This window comes from Uloborus diversus, chromosome 6 (genome assembly GCF_026930045.1).
Source record: "Uloborus diversus isolate 005 chromosome 6, Udiv.v.3.1, whole genome shotgun sequence".
Lineage (NCBI taxonomy): Eukaryota > Metazoa > Arthropoda > Arachnida > Araneae > Uloboridae > Uloborus > Uloborus diversus.
Genome location: NC_072736.1, coordinates 45,687,043 through 45,702,141, shown reverse-complemented (window position 1 = coordinate 45,702,141; position 15,099 = coordinate 45,687,043). Strand labels below are relative to the sequence as shown.

The 15,099-nt window shown below is 33.8% G+C and overlaps 1 protein-coding gene across 2 annotated transcripts in view; it reads left to right on the top strand.

The window, feature by feature from the left end:
• The first annotated feature begins 3,131 nt into the window (after nucleotides 1-3,131).
• Nucleotides 3,132-15,099, top strand: part of LOC129223768 (N-alpha-acetyltransferase 20-like) — a 28,084-nt gene continuing 16,116 nt past the window's right edge. Inside the window, exon 1 of one of the 2 annotated variants that reach the window (XM_054858127.1) lies at nucleotides 3,132-3,323. In XM_054858127.1, coding sequence (XP_054714102.1) covers nucleotides 3,271-3,323 — 53 coding nt within the window. In that variant the 5' untranslated portion in view covers nucleotides 3,132-3,270. Of the gene's footprint in view, nucleotides 3,324-12,694; nucleotides 13,271-15,099 lie in introns of those variants that run through there. The other variant, XM_054858128.1, reaches the window with a different exon arrangement.

Genomic DNA, 15,099 nt, shown 5'->3' with positions numbered 1-15,099 from the left:
TGCAAAAAAGTTTACAACATGGGAATTTTTTTTTTTTTTTGGTTTATAATTGGAATTACTCAGGGAAATTCATCTGGGACTTAAATTAAGCACTTTTCCTGATATTCACCTTTTACAGCTTTCTGAAGATTTTCTTCTCTTGACTATGGTGCTATTTCGTTATCTAAAACTAAATCACCACCAAACTACTTTAGGAAAATGTCAGTAATTTTTTTCTAAAAATTGTTGAGGTACTATAATTTTTGTTTATTTTATTTAACCCCTAAATATTGCAAAGAAATGTGAAAAATACCCATCAAAACAACCCCCCTAAAGATTCCAATCGCGCAGTCTGTGCCATGACCCCCCCCCTCCAGGAGGGCAGTCCTGGTTACATAATGTATTATAATAGTATTTGAATTTTAAAAAGAAATTGTACAAGTGCATATATTTAATCATCAATTTATTGTTCTCTAATCATGATTAAAAAAATTTTTTTTGCTAAAACATCATGTTAAACTTATATGCAAAAACCATTTTAAAAATTTAGCATTTTTTTTTGCATTAATATCACATTTATGACATTTCTTGGAGTTGGAAATCGCATAAGTTTTTATGTAATCGAGTTATTTGAACTCAATTAGTATATGCATTACGAAAATTGTAGTAAATACTAGGCTTGCCAGATTTCTGAAATGTCCAACCGGGACACCGGAATACCTCCCTCTTCCCGTCGCGAGTATACAAAACGAAACCAGGGGGTGATAGTGGACTCAAGTAAAATTTTCTGAAGATAGTGTGAAATTTTCAGAAACTATGAGAAACTCGACCCCCCCCCCCCCGTAAAAAGTTTTGCAACATACAAACAGAAATTATTGAAAAAAAACCTTTTAAAAGTTTTTTTTTTCTTTTTTTATACAATTTTTCAGCTTTAAAATGCGTTGTCAGTTCAAAATATTTGGAAATTTTGGATCACAAACACCCCTGAAGGCCCCTGGCTGTTTCATAGCGTGTTCAGAGGGGTAGTTCATTCTCAATGCTATGAATAAATACTAATTATGAGCCTAAACCAGGGGTAATAATAAATGACACAAGCAGATAAATTCAAACATTTTATTTTTTGCATGTTAATATTTATTAGTTACTTTTGTAAGAAGAAATACTTTGAATGAGGAAAAAAAACTTGAACAATATTAGTCTTTTTTGGTTTTAAATGTTGTTGTAAAAATCCTCACAAGCCGATTCCATATTAATTTTATAAGTTTATGTTTCAAATGACAAAGTAATTATCCAAAATAATCCTTCAGTTAATATTTCTTAGACTTTTTGGGTCATCTAATCAAATTTATCTTTTTCCGGGACTTGCAGTAAACCGGCCCCGGATTTTGCCTGAAATCCGGGAATCGCGGTCAAACCGGGACGTCTAGCAAGCCTAGTAAATACGTATAGATTACACCCCTTTAGCTTTAACATACTTTTGAACAGTTTATTACACTTTCAGGGGATATTTCGATAATTGGGAATCTGGCACGGTCGTCTCATTTTCGGCGTAACTAATTTTATTTTGGTAACCCTGCTGATTTATAGCAACCCTACGTGAATAGATGTTTCCGATCTCTTTGTTTAGATTTGCAAAGAAAAATACCTCTCGCGCAGGCAAAGAAGCTAAAAATTGGCGCCAATTAAGAAAGATCGCCAGGTTCCCAATTATCGAAATCTTCCCCATTTTCAGGCGGTAAAAACCACTTGTTACTGTCCAAAACCAATTTAGGACAGTTCAAAACCCAATCCTGGAAAAGAAGTTAAGAATTGAAGGTTGCATTCCAAATCAAAAACAAAATTTTTAAGTTGCAAGAGGAGAGATAAACCATCCCAAAGAACTTCATCTAAAAAAGGCTAAGAAAATGGAAGCAAAAACTTTCCGATTGCTGGAAAAATCAAACGAAATTACCGTCTTCTCAATATTACTTGCAAAAGTAAACACGCTTTTCAAATAACAATAACAAAAATAGAGTTAACTAGTAAGCCAGTACATATAGTAGATGATCCAGGTGAGAGCAGCAAAAGTTTTTTACAGCCGCTAGAGGACGCTAACAGCTTTGGACTCCCTTCTCTTCATCTGACATTTTCTGAAGACTATGTCCATTCGATCGCATCTCATTTGAACCCTTGTATGACTATGAAAAGATTTTCATTAAAAATCAATAACTCAATTTTATTTTGAAAAATAATGATAAGTTCGGAAATGATAACTGGGGCTGCGTTCGGAAACGATCCACCGGTTACACCGCGTGGTTAGTCCGGTGTGGTTATGACGTATTTGGAATTTCTCTAGGAATTCCGGAAGAACAGCTGTGTTTCCGAACGCTCGTGGATAAATCGCGGTAGTTCTAGTTCAGCAGCAAACGACACTCCAATCAACGCGTAACTTTCATAATAGGCAAGTCACATGTGTTACGATCAAAACATGAAACACGACCGGATTGGCCAACACAGACTTTGGGTGCATTCGGAAACGCGGATCGGTCGCCTCGGTGCCACAGCAAGCGTTCGGAAACGCTTGCGGTGGAACCGGTGACGTCACTTAACCGCGTTCGGAAACACTGCGGTTGTTTTCTGGCGGTCGACTTGGTAGCAACCTGTGGCACCGCTGTCTGGAAGCGGTTAGCGAGATCACAAACGTCACAAAGTCTGTGTTGGCCAATCCGGTCGTGTTTCATGTTTTGATCGTAACGCACGTGACTTGCCTACTATGAAAGTTACGCGTTGATTGGAGTGTCGTTTGCTGCTGAACTAGAACTACCGCGGTTTAACCACGAGCGTTCGGAAACACAGCTGTTCTACCGGAATTCCTAGAGAAATTCCAAACACGTCATAACCACACCGGACTAACCACGCGGTGTAACCGGTGGATCGTTTCCGAACGCAGCCTTTGTGACGTTTGTGATCTCGCTAACCGCTTCCAGACAGCGGTGCCACAGGTTGCAGAAAACAACCGCAGTGTTTCCGAACGCGGTTAAGTGGCGTCAGCGGTTCGCACCGAGGCGAGGCGACCGATCCGCGTTTCCGAATGCACCCTAGATAGACGGGGAGAGAAGTAGACTACAACTTCCATTGCATGTTGTAGCCAATCATAGATCAGAAAGGAAGATTTTTAATTTTATTGTGTGAATGGTTAAAATTTTTGTTTGTAAATAAATAAGATTTTTAAAGTAAATATTTAAATTGTGTTTCCGCAGCTTTATTTTAATTTTGTAATTCATATTTAATTTTCCCGTTGAGACTTCAGCAATGACTACTATCCGACCCTTCACATGTGAAGATATGTTTCGATTCAATAATGTGTAAATATTTCTATTTTCCTTTCGCGAAAGTTTGGACCATACAAACATTAATTTAAAGGAAAAAATGGGTCGTTAGATGTTTCTAATAATTTTATTATTTCAACTATTTTAGTTTATTTTTCTTCTGCTTGCTATCCATTCTGTTCAGATGTTATACAAATGCTTGCATAGTTAAAAGTTTAAAATTATTTTTTGTGCAGACGAATTTCACCTTATAAACATGAAATATAGCCAGCGCCAAAAAATTTCTGATGAGTTTGATTTTTTACACAAAAAAATTTCTTCTTAAGTGGAGGTAATTTTTTTTATTTGACAAGTTTGAAAATTCCTCACTTTATGAATGACACAAATATAAAACTATATAAAATAATGCTCTTTTCAAAAGTTCCATTTAAAAAAATATTTGTTAAAATTTACGCGGAAGCTGAAAAATTTGCGCTGTAAACCAATTTAAATTTATTTCATACTTAAAATTGTCTGCTATATTCTTATACAGTGAAACCTCCGAATAGCGGGCAGTCAGGGGACCAGAAGTTTTGTCCGTTATTGGGAGGTATCCGCTATTAGGAGGTTACTACTTAATTTACCTTTTTCAAAATGAGCTGTTGTTCCCTTTGTAGAACACAATCGAAACAATTGCGAAAGGTTTACTACATTTTACTTCAAATGTAATAAATCTGAATAAAGGTATACTAACAGCACACACTTGTCTTAAAAATATTTAATCAATTAAATTAATCAGTTAAAACATTACAAAATCCAAAACATTAATTTTTTCTTTCAATGTCAGTCTCTTTCTTTTAGTTGCCATTTTAAAACTCAAATAATATTGTCACACAAAAAAATCAACTAAATCAACACGCCTTTCGGAAAGTTTGCAACTGCAAAGCTACGATTGCTGCATGAAAAGCAGGTTTGCTTGCCTCTCAATTCATCTCAGGGTATCCCATTACCAACGGCGGCGATTCGGCGGAGCAACCCCCCTCCTCCCCCACACTTAATATGGTTCATTTATTTTATCTCGAGTATCACTATTGCATGATTGACAGTTGGCAATATGACCTTGAATATGGGCAAATATTTTTCATCTCTAAAAATTAAACAACCCAACGAAACCACGGCCCCATAAAGCCGACTACTACCGGCGCCGGTCTGCTCAATTGCATCTCCCGAGAGCCCCAGTTAGAAAAAGCACCCAGTTTCCTCTTTTTTATCTTAACTTTTGAATAGTTATTGTGTACAAAATTCATTAAAATCTTAAGAAAAACGTACGTTAATTGTTAGACTGACATCACTTTTCACTTATCTGCTTCAATACTCTCAAAACTAGCCGTAACAAAATTATGACTTTTTTTTCTTTTTAATTTTTTGCTGCCCGCAAAAAGTACCACGTCTTTTAATTCTTTTTTTTCTGCCTCCAACTTTTAAACCTCAATCGCTGCCTCTGCCCATTACCAACCTTTTAATTCCAAGAAACAGTGATAAGGAGATGATGTGGGGGGGGGGGAGGGTGGAATATCAGCTGTGGAGGATGAAAAGCTTTGTAAAGCAAGCAGTTGCTACTAAGGTATTCTGTGAAAAGAAAAAAAAACCGGAAGTGCTACGATCGCAAGGGAAATTTTTTGTGAAATAACTGTCCGTTATTCGAAGTGTCCATTATTCAGAGTGAATTACATGGAATGGGCCTATATTGAGGGACTGGGACTTGCAAAAATGTCCATTAATTAGAGGTGTCCGTTATTCGGGAGTGTCCGTTAAGGGAGGTTTCACTGTAGTTTGTTCAGAATTTTTTTTGTACATGTGGTGAATTTTGATGTATTTCAGCATAGATTATGTTGATGAGATGACCACTCTTAGCCAGGGTCGCAAACCGGGTCCCATGAAATCATGCATTTCAAAAAAGTCGTTCCATTTTTAAAATCTTGGGTCTCCATTACATATTTTATCCAATGTAATCCTTATTAAAAGTGAATATATTGTCCCAACTCAACTCAATACAGTTCGGTGATAGATATACAGTCGGCGCTCGATATAACGACCATTTCCGTGCCAGAGAAAAAGTTCTTTATAAAGATTGGTCATTATAAGAGATAGAATTTTTTGAAAATATACACAGGCATCATGCATGTTTCATTGTTCCAATACAATTGGCACTTTTTTAAAGATTCCAGTAAAATGCGCAAATTCCTTTTTATCTTTGGATTTTTTATTTTTAATTATGGGTGCAAAATATTATGACAAAATATTTCTAAGTAGGAAATATAGGAAAACTATTACAGTACTTACAAATCATTTATTTTCTGAAGATAAAATCAGAAGGAGTTGCTTTCCCTTTGAGCACATGTGACTTTTGCAAAACATAATTTTCCATTTCAGTTATAGATGATAAATAGTGTTTTTCTTGCTTTTCAAAGGAACACTAAAAAGTCTCTTGAGCATTTGAAACATTTTTCATACTGGGAACTTAGGTCTCAATTTCTTCTTCTTCATCTGATCATGATACACTAATTTGTTTTTGTGCACAATATCGAGAGGTACTTCATTTTCTGACAGACACGTGTTTGACACATTCTAAATCATAATTGATTTTAGCATAACAGTCAAAGTTTAACGCTCCTACCAATTTCATTTTTTTAAGAAAATTTTTACAGCATTTCATCTTTTTCACCGAAATTTTCATCTTGGATTGCCTGTCAAATCATTTAAGCATTTTTCCCTTTGCTTTTTAAAATCAGCATGGTGGAAGCAATTCTAGATGGTCTTTTCTGAATTCCATGCTGATTTAGAAAGATGCAAATCTGTAAGGATTAAAAATTGTTGTGGAGGGGACACCTTAATATTTACTAGTTCTTTTCTTCCCTTATAAATTTCCCAATCAAAATTTTCCATTGTATGGGAATGAATAACAGTAAGATAAAAAAATTAGGATAACATTCAATGTTCAATAACAAAATATATATTTTTTATAACAGAAAAACATATTTGATACGGTATCTCCTCCGCAACAATAAATTTGTGAAATTTTGATTCAAAGTGGAAAAAAAGCCTCATATATATTTTTTAAAGAAAAAAACTATATAGATTATAAAAATATAATTTATATTAAATAGGAAAAATCATAGATTTTCTCTGTATTTGACACTTTATATTTGGGACACTTATGTCCTAAATACCATGGAATCACCCAATATAATTTTTAAGTTTTTGGTATGATAAAATTGAAATTTTACCAAAACATTTTAAATTCAATTTTAAAAGACTTACTAAATTCAAACCCTACCAGTAGTTTTGAGAAAAAAATTACATTAATTTAGTTATTAAGTTTCAAAAATTGTTGCGGAGGGGACACTTTTGCTGCGGAGGGGACAAATAATTTCCTACTTCTTCATAATTTCTTAAAATATATTATTTGTCCAGTATATTTTAGTTTCAAATGTGTTGGACAGATGTCAGCACTAGTAAATTCAAACTTCATTATACTAATACTCTGTTGTTACATTTGTGAGCCCCACTTTTGCTGTCTGTTTATAGCTGTTTTCTTTAAATCTTGCCCATGTAATTTTTAAGAGTTTTTAAGGTAGTCAAGCACAAGATAGTTGTAAAATAATGGGTAAAACATCCACAGAAAGGTCAAGGGGGTTTAGAAAAAAGGTTAAGTTGGATCCAATACTGTTATCTCAACAAAGAGCCAAGGAGAGATTAAGGTGGAAGCAGAGATCAGCAGCTGCAAAAAACAAACCCAAAGGAATGGAAGAATTAACAGCTCAGAGAGAAAAAGAGAGATTGCGAAAAGCTAAATGGAGGAAGAAAAATTTAGACCAAACAAGGGAAACTTTAGTTTCATATTCCTCTCCTGCTTCGCTTGGAAGAGCAACTGCTAGAGTGAAGCGAAAATTGCCAAAAGACTCCGAAAAGAAAGTGGAAGTAATTGCAAAAGTGATAGCTGATCTTTCACCAACAAAAAAAGCTAAGTTGTATTCCTCACCAATATTAAATTCTCGTGTCACTCGGAAAAAACGATGTAATGCTATCTCAGATGCAACTGTTAAAAGAGTACAATCATTTTTTGAAAGAGATGATATCAGTAGACTGTGTCCAGGACAAAAAGACTATGTTATTATTAAAAAGGGTAGCACCAAAACAAAAATACAAAAACGAATTTTACAAATGACAATAAGAGACGCATATTTTCTTTTCTGTGAAGGTTCTGATATAAAAATTGGAATAAGGTAGTTTTCATAACTTGCGACCAAAACATGTTGTGCCTGTTACAGAGAAAGACAGAGAAGTTTGCTATTGTATCTACCATGAAAATTTAGATTTGTTATTCACTGGATTTAAAAAAACATTTCCCTATTTGAATGTTTCTGACATCAAGGAGTTACTCAAATTGACTGTATGTGACTATGATATCCAAATGAAACCTGAATGTGCTGACCGCAAATGCCAAAACTGCTCAGTTGATTCAATCGATGATATATTTCAAGGAGTAGATCCTGATCAGCTTGTCACTTACTATCAGTGGGCTTCTGGAAATGGAAAATCTGAAAAATCTGTTGTTACTTATTCTGCTGCAGAAACAATAGAAAATTTGAAACTTTTATTGACACCCTTTTCTAGACATGTTTATAATATAAAACGGCAATTCCATGAATTATCTTTTCTCAAAGACAACTTAAAAAATAAGGAAATAATTATAATTGAAGATTTTGCCGAGAATTTTTCAATTCGACAACAGAAGGAAATTATGAATGCTCATTGGCATTCAGTGCAAGTAATAATATTTACTGCAATTGCCTACTATAGAGAAGATGATGAATTGAAGCATTTATGCTATGGTATTGTATCAGATGATAAGCAGCATGACAAAGGTGCAATTGTATCTTATAACAGTTTGATACTTAAAGATATAGAAGAAAAATTGTCGATTCAGATTGAAAAGGTTCATTATTGGAGTGATGGACCTTCTAGTCAGTTCAAGAATCGTTTTGTATTGGGCAATCTTGTATACCACAAGTCCGATTATGGATGCTATGCTGACTGGTCCTTTTTTGAGACATCTCATGGAAAAGGACCTGCTGATGGTGTTGGTGCAGACTTAAAACGGACCGTTAGTACAAAAATCCTTCAAGGGCAAGTAGTGATTAATAATGCCATTGAATTTTATGAAGTGATTAAAAATCACAGTAAAAAGATTTGTGTGCTCTTTTCCTCTGAAGCGGAAAACAATAATCGACGTCAAGATCTTGAACATCGATGGAAAAGAATTTTAAAACCAATTCCAAGAACATTACATTACGTTGAGGTTTTAAACAAGAAACAATTAAAAGTTTTTACTAATTCACCCTTTAGTCTGGATGAAGAAGAAAAAGAAGGGGAATATACAATTCACACTGTGATTACAACATTAGACTTAGATTCTGACAGAGGTTCGACCCCAGATTTACCATCACAAAAGTCCTTGTTGAAATCATCATTTGTTGTCGGAAATTTTGTCGTAACAAAACTGAAAAGTATAAAAAATAAAGATCGACTCTTTGTGGCTCAAATATGTGCTGTTGATGGCGACAACGTAGAAGTACTTTTCCTAAAAAAGTCAAATGAAACAGGCATTTCATTTATATTTCCAGAAAAGGAAGACAGAAGCTGGGTTAGCAATTCCCAGATAATTCAATTGTTACCTGAACCAAAATTTGATGTCAGAAAGTTTACTTATGCCTTTCCAAACCAAATTTCTGATATTTATGAGTGAGATTTTGAATAAAAAATGATTTCTAAGATTTTATTTACATTATTTTGACTAAGAATCAATTTGTTTCACAAAAGGACATAAAGTCCCCTCCACAACAGGTTAAGATTTTTTAAAAAAATTCTTGTGAGTTTATAACAAAAGTTAAAGTTTTTTGTAAACAGTTTTTGAATAGTTAGATGATGTTTCTTTACCATAAAAAATATGGAAATAGTCTTAAATTAAAAACAGAGCAGAGATTCGTGTTGAAAAATGAACTTTCAAAAATCTGATATTTTGCTGTCCCCTCCGCAACATTACTTTAATATTTTTTTAAAAATTCAAATTGATAGAGAATTTCAATTGAGTTAATATCATTGAATATATGCAAGGAAAAAAATTGAAGGCATTAAATAATTTAAAATTTTTTTTTAATAAGGGAAAAAAGGATGAAATGTCCCCTCCGCAACATTGCACTTACCATGGAATTGCCCAAGGATACCCATTTTGTAATCTTCACCTTCTTCCAGTCCGTAAACAGTAATGAAGGTCATTTCAAGTTACATATTAAGTATCATTGGAAAAAACAGCAGGAATAGTGTTCGCTGAATTCGGTCGCTGTATTGGATTAGATGATGCAGAGCGGTCGTTACACCGGAAGCAAATTAACATAGAGTTCATTGGAACAAATTTGGGACTATTACCACTGGTCGTTATAATGGATTGGTCTTTATAATGAGCGGTCATTATAATGAGCGCCGATTGCATAGGTAATATATTTGTGTGTATGTGCGGGGAATGCAATAATGTTTTTTCAATTTTAAAGGTCTAGAATTGCTTGAGTTAACTATACAACTAAATTTAAAATTAAAAGCTGATGCTAAAATATGGGATGCCTGAAGCACATTGAATCATTTGAGATTTTTCACAAATTCTGCCTTTATCCAGGGGTGATTGTGTTCCGGTATTTTACCGGATTTCCGGTTTTTTCATCTTGATTTCCGGTATCTTCCTCTTCGAAAATACCGGATCTCCTATATTTTCAGAAAACCCCACTTTTGTAAAATTTAGGTTGATGTTTAATGAAAAGCCGAAAGTCCAAATTGAAGACGTTTTGTTTGGTATAAAGCGTAAGCTACCGTCATATTTTACAATCTCTATAGTAATTATTGAAGAACAGCCGGTTTTGGAGATGGTATAAAGGCTAGATAAGAAGAGGAAGGAGGGTTACTTGATATTTTCCTCCCTTAATATTTCCTTTTCAAGTTGTCTAATAGCGTTTCTCTGTTGCATATCTTAATATGCAGATGATGTAACTAGGAGTGTACCCCCCCACCCGACTGCGATGGCACCCCTCAAATTTACCAAGCCCCTTTTTCCTCAAAAATTGCCACTCACTAATTAAAAGACTTAAATTCTTCTAAATTTATTTCTCCAAAAGTTTCTGTGGTATAATCTGCCTCATGATCCCCCCCCCCCCCCCAACACAAACACACGAAAATCCTTGCTGTAGCTATATTAGAATAAATTCCTAAAATATTTATTCACCAAGAGGGCCTATGGCTTTTCTCTGTTGCAGATGCTTATGTAATAGGTTTTGCAGTCCCCCCTCCCCCATAAAATGAATTTAACGACCTATATATATCGAAAATATCGATATTTGGAGAGCGATATATCGTGTTGTTAAAATTCGGATATCGCCTAGCCCTATTGCACAGTGATCATAATACATGCTGCCCCTTTTGCCCCAAACATATTTAATTCTGAAAGTTCACTTTTAGTAAATGAATGCAATTAAGGTACAGTGGAGGAAAATTAAACATTCTTTGAAAAATTTTAAAAAATGAAAAAAATTAAAAGAATTTACTTCCCTCCATGCACATGGACGCATTAAGTCCAATTAAAACTTTGAGTTTTAGCCCCAGCAAATAATAATGTATATAAATATTGTGTGCATACACGTAATGTGTATATATATGCCCATCAAAACACTTTTTCTTCTTGGAAAAAAAGTTCAGGTATTTTTTTATGGAATCATAATCACCCCTGCCTTTATCACACATTACAATAAATAATTGCCTACAAGTGTTCCAAATTTGCAAATGATTCTTAAAATTTGTGGGCTGTCCAAGAACTATTGAAATACAGTCCATTAGATTGATGATATCTTTCTAAATTTTTTAAATATTGAACTGAAATTGGTACAGATGTGATATACCCCCCCCCCCTCCCATTTGGTGACATCCAATATTTTGCACAAAATTGAAATATTTTTCTCGTCAATAAGGTGATAATTTTTTAAGTATGGCATCCCTGGCGAAACTAACCTGTATTTGGTAACCTGAAGGCAATCTTAAATCTGTTCCAACTTGTTTACTTGGGTTGTTTACTGGGTTTCATGCAGGAGAGATACGTGTTGTTTTGTGCAATATATCTTAGGGCAGTTCTCAAAAGGTGGGAGCAAACACAGACCTCAACTTTGAAGCTTCAACACCAAATAACTTTCATTTTAATTAACTCAAAAATTTTTGAGTTAAATTATAATACTGTATAGAGACAAGAATTGACATAAATTATGGAAAAAATACTCTTTAAATGCCCTTAAAAAAATCTTTTCTTTGCTAAAAGGCGCAATTTTGGACATACCAAAACGTTAACTGAGCAAATGTACCATTAAAGAAAAATTTTTTAAAATTATTTCCATAAGTTTCAAAAAAAATTTAAAGGTATGAATCTTACACTGAATAATTTTTTTTAAATATTTTACACAAATAACAAAAGTAAAGACAGATTATTCACTTTGTAGACGATTTTAGAAAATAGTAAGTTTGAAATTTGATGCTTGTCCAAAATTTACGATCTTTACAATGCTATTTTTTGAGAACTAAGTATATGATGTTTTCATTTTAAAGGTGTTTATCGAGCCTCAGGATCAATTTTTAATTGTTTAAAAGTGTTTTCATAAGCTTTTATGCAGTATCTTAGAAGAAAAATAATTTTTTTTAAATGTACATGTGAGATGTCCAAATGGCGTTACGATCTTGACGCCGATAATTCTGTCCATTTATTCATAATTTTTGATGATCTACTGTCTTCTAACCTGAATAAAAACGTTATTATAATGTTATCTTCTTTAATCCATTGGTATTTTGCATAATTAATATGTTACGCATTGAACAATACATAAATTACAGTAGAAACATGGCTGCTTATGATCGAATCGAAAGCCATTTTGCGCTAAAATCGCCAAGCAAACCTCCGTTGGCGACAACACAGTATACGATAAGCTAAAGGTTACCAGAGGGGAATTCCAATTTGACAAATGTAGTTTATCGTCAGCTGTACCAGTTTTGGCGACTTTATCACCTGCGCTAGCAATTTTTTTTTTTTCCGCTTTTATTATTTTAGAATTCTTTTTCTCTTCTTTCTTTTGGAAACATAATTTAACGATCTCCAAATAGAAATACGAATTTCTTTCTTCAATAATTTTTTTAGACATCATTTTAATTCTTATGACATTAGAAAAAATATTCATTATTAAAACTGATGTCACTTTTTACAATTGTATTATTTTTAATTTGAAGCTTTTTTTAAACTTTGCATCAATTTCTTCAATATCATTCCAAAACTTTTATTATATGTAAGGAGCAGCATGTATAGCCATTCAAGTATTTCATTAATATCCTCTTTATTATTAAATTGCAAAATTTAAAAAGTAGTAAATAAAATTTTCATTGGAAAAGTTAAAAATCAGATTAACAATTGTCAAAAATGGTGAAACTTACGTTATGATGATGTCCAAAATCCGTTACCTACAGGACAACAATGTCCAAAATCTGTTACCTACAGACTGCTGATTTAATTTGCTAATTAACAATTTTTACAAATACCTGCTGTCTTTTCATGTTCATATATTGTGTTCTAGGTATGCATACTATAGAATAAAATCAAAATTGATGTCAAATTCGAAAATTTTTGAAATTGCTCAAAGTTAACTTTTTTGTTCCCACCTTTTGAGAACTGCCCCTTACAGGAAAGCTCTTTTTGTGTTAGTTTAAATTCAGTAGTTGTGTTTTGAAGTAAAAACATTAGAAAAGGCCATTTCTTCAAACTTGAACGTTAATTAAAAGTTAAATCCAACATGGTGTGTATCTGTAACGTGCCATTGTCATATGATGTATTGTTTTAGACTGAGTGTGAGGATTTATACCATAAAAAGGTAAGTTCTTTATTTTAGAATTCAAAAAAACTCTCACTGCCGAAATTCTTTGTTTTTACAAATCCTTGAGGGGTTGGTTCTTGTAGTTTTTAACTTTATTTTTACTGTATGTAAATTAATTTTACAAAAATAGTACGGTTATTTTGTTCTAAAAGTTAATTCTTATCGATGCCAGGAATTATTTAGACATTCTATTAACGTGCCTCCTTTAGGTACTGAATTTCGGAAAATAAGTTGACTCCAGCATTTTATATAAACATTAAGGTGTTATTTTATGTAAAATATAATAGGTATTTTGAAGGCATGTCTGGATAGCAAATAAATGTATGGTATTTTTGTATTGTTTATGTTTAGGATGTTCCGTTGAGATATTTCTACTTTTCATGTACATCAAAATTTGAGTAACTACGCCCTTTTTTGGCTGAAATAGTCATTGATTTTGGGGATGTTTTCCGCTTTAAACATCGCAATTTGAATCGCTTTGCTCTTTTTTAGCAGAGTATGAGAAAAGTTTTTGTTCGATGAAATGCATGTTGGAAAATAGCTTTTATTTCTATTGGTACATATTTCATAAGTGAGCTCTTATAGTAATTTATCAATTGAAGCATTTTAAATACTTTCTAGTAATTGTTCTTTGTGTACAAAAACGTTCTTGTTTCTGGTATTTTTGAAGTGTATATTCGTGATATTTTTTGTTGTGGTTTTATGTTGTTTTAATATATATTGTGTTCTGAAGTGCTTTAATCATGTTTTTTTAATCTGATTTTTTCCTGTTGGCGCTAAAAAAACATCGCTAAGAACGATGTATGACATACAGGGTCCATTATGAAAGTAATGAGCATAATGTTATTGTGACGCGACGATAGATGGCAGCACGGTAAAACCGGCGGGGAAATGTGGTGCGGGATATGCCCTTTCAATGCGTCTAGTCGTCAGTTGCTTTCGAGCAGTTGTGAGTGGAGATAAGTGCCTCCGCTTGAAGTATGTTTTCAAATTTTGTAACATAACGCAATGGAGCGTTCGCTTGAACAATGATAAGCCATAAAGTTTTGAGTGAGGTTTGGAAAAAATGCAACCGAAACATTCCAGATGCTGCAAGAAGCCTTCAAGGACAATTGCATTGCAAGATCACAGTCTGGGAAGTGGCACAAGGCATTCAAAGAGAGCCAGGAGGAGGTCGCAGACGAACCCTGTTATGGATGTCCCCCCCCCCCCCGGTGATCCCTCACCACCTTACAGTCCCTACTTAGCTTCATGTGACTTCTTTTTGTTTCCGCGACTTGAGAGAGAGAGAGAAGAAAGGAAAACATTGGGGAACCTTGGGAAACATCCAACACCATGTTACAACGTTCCTGAGAGGCATTCCCTTGGAAGAGTTTCAGGGTGCGTTTCAGGCGTAGCAAACATGTCTCCGCAAGTGTATTGATGCAGGAGGAATGTATTTTGAAGAATATTGAACATTTGTACAAATTACGATCAATAAATATATTTTGCCAGTTAATGCTCATTATTTTCATAATGGACCCTGTATGTCGTCATACATCGTTTTCTTGGCGACGCTTTCTTGGCGCCAACAGGAAAAAGTCGCCAAGGGTGTGGTACATCACATCAGTTCCCTGAAATTTTTTTATGAGTTGCCACATCTACTTAGGTCTAAAATTATGAAGGTTATAATTTTCTATCTTTCTTGCATGCACAGTGAACACTATTTTTAAACATTCATATTTCATCAAAATTACAATATATTAACTTCAAACTTATGTATTATATAGTTCTTGTATGCTGTCCAGTTTTCTGAAAGTTTGGTTTATGGTTTAAAAAATCCTGCT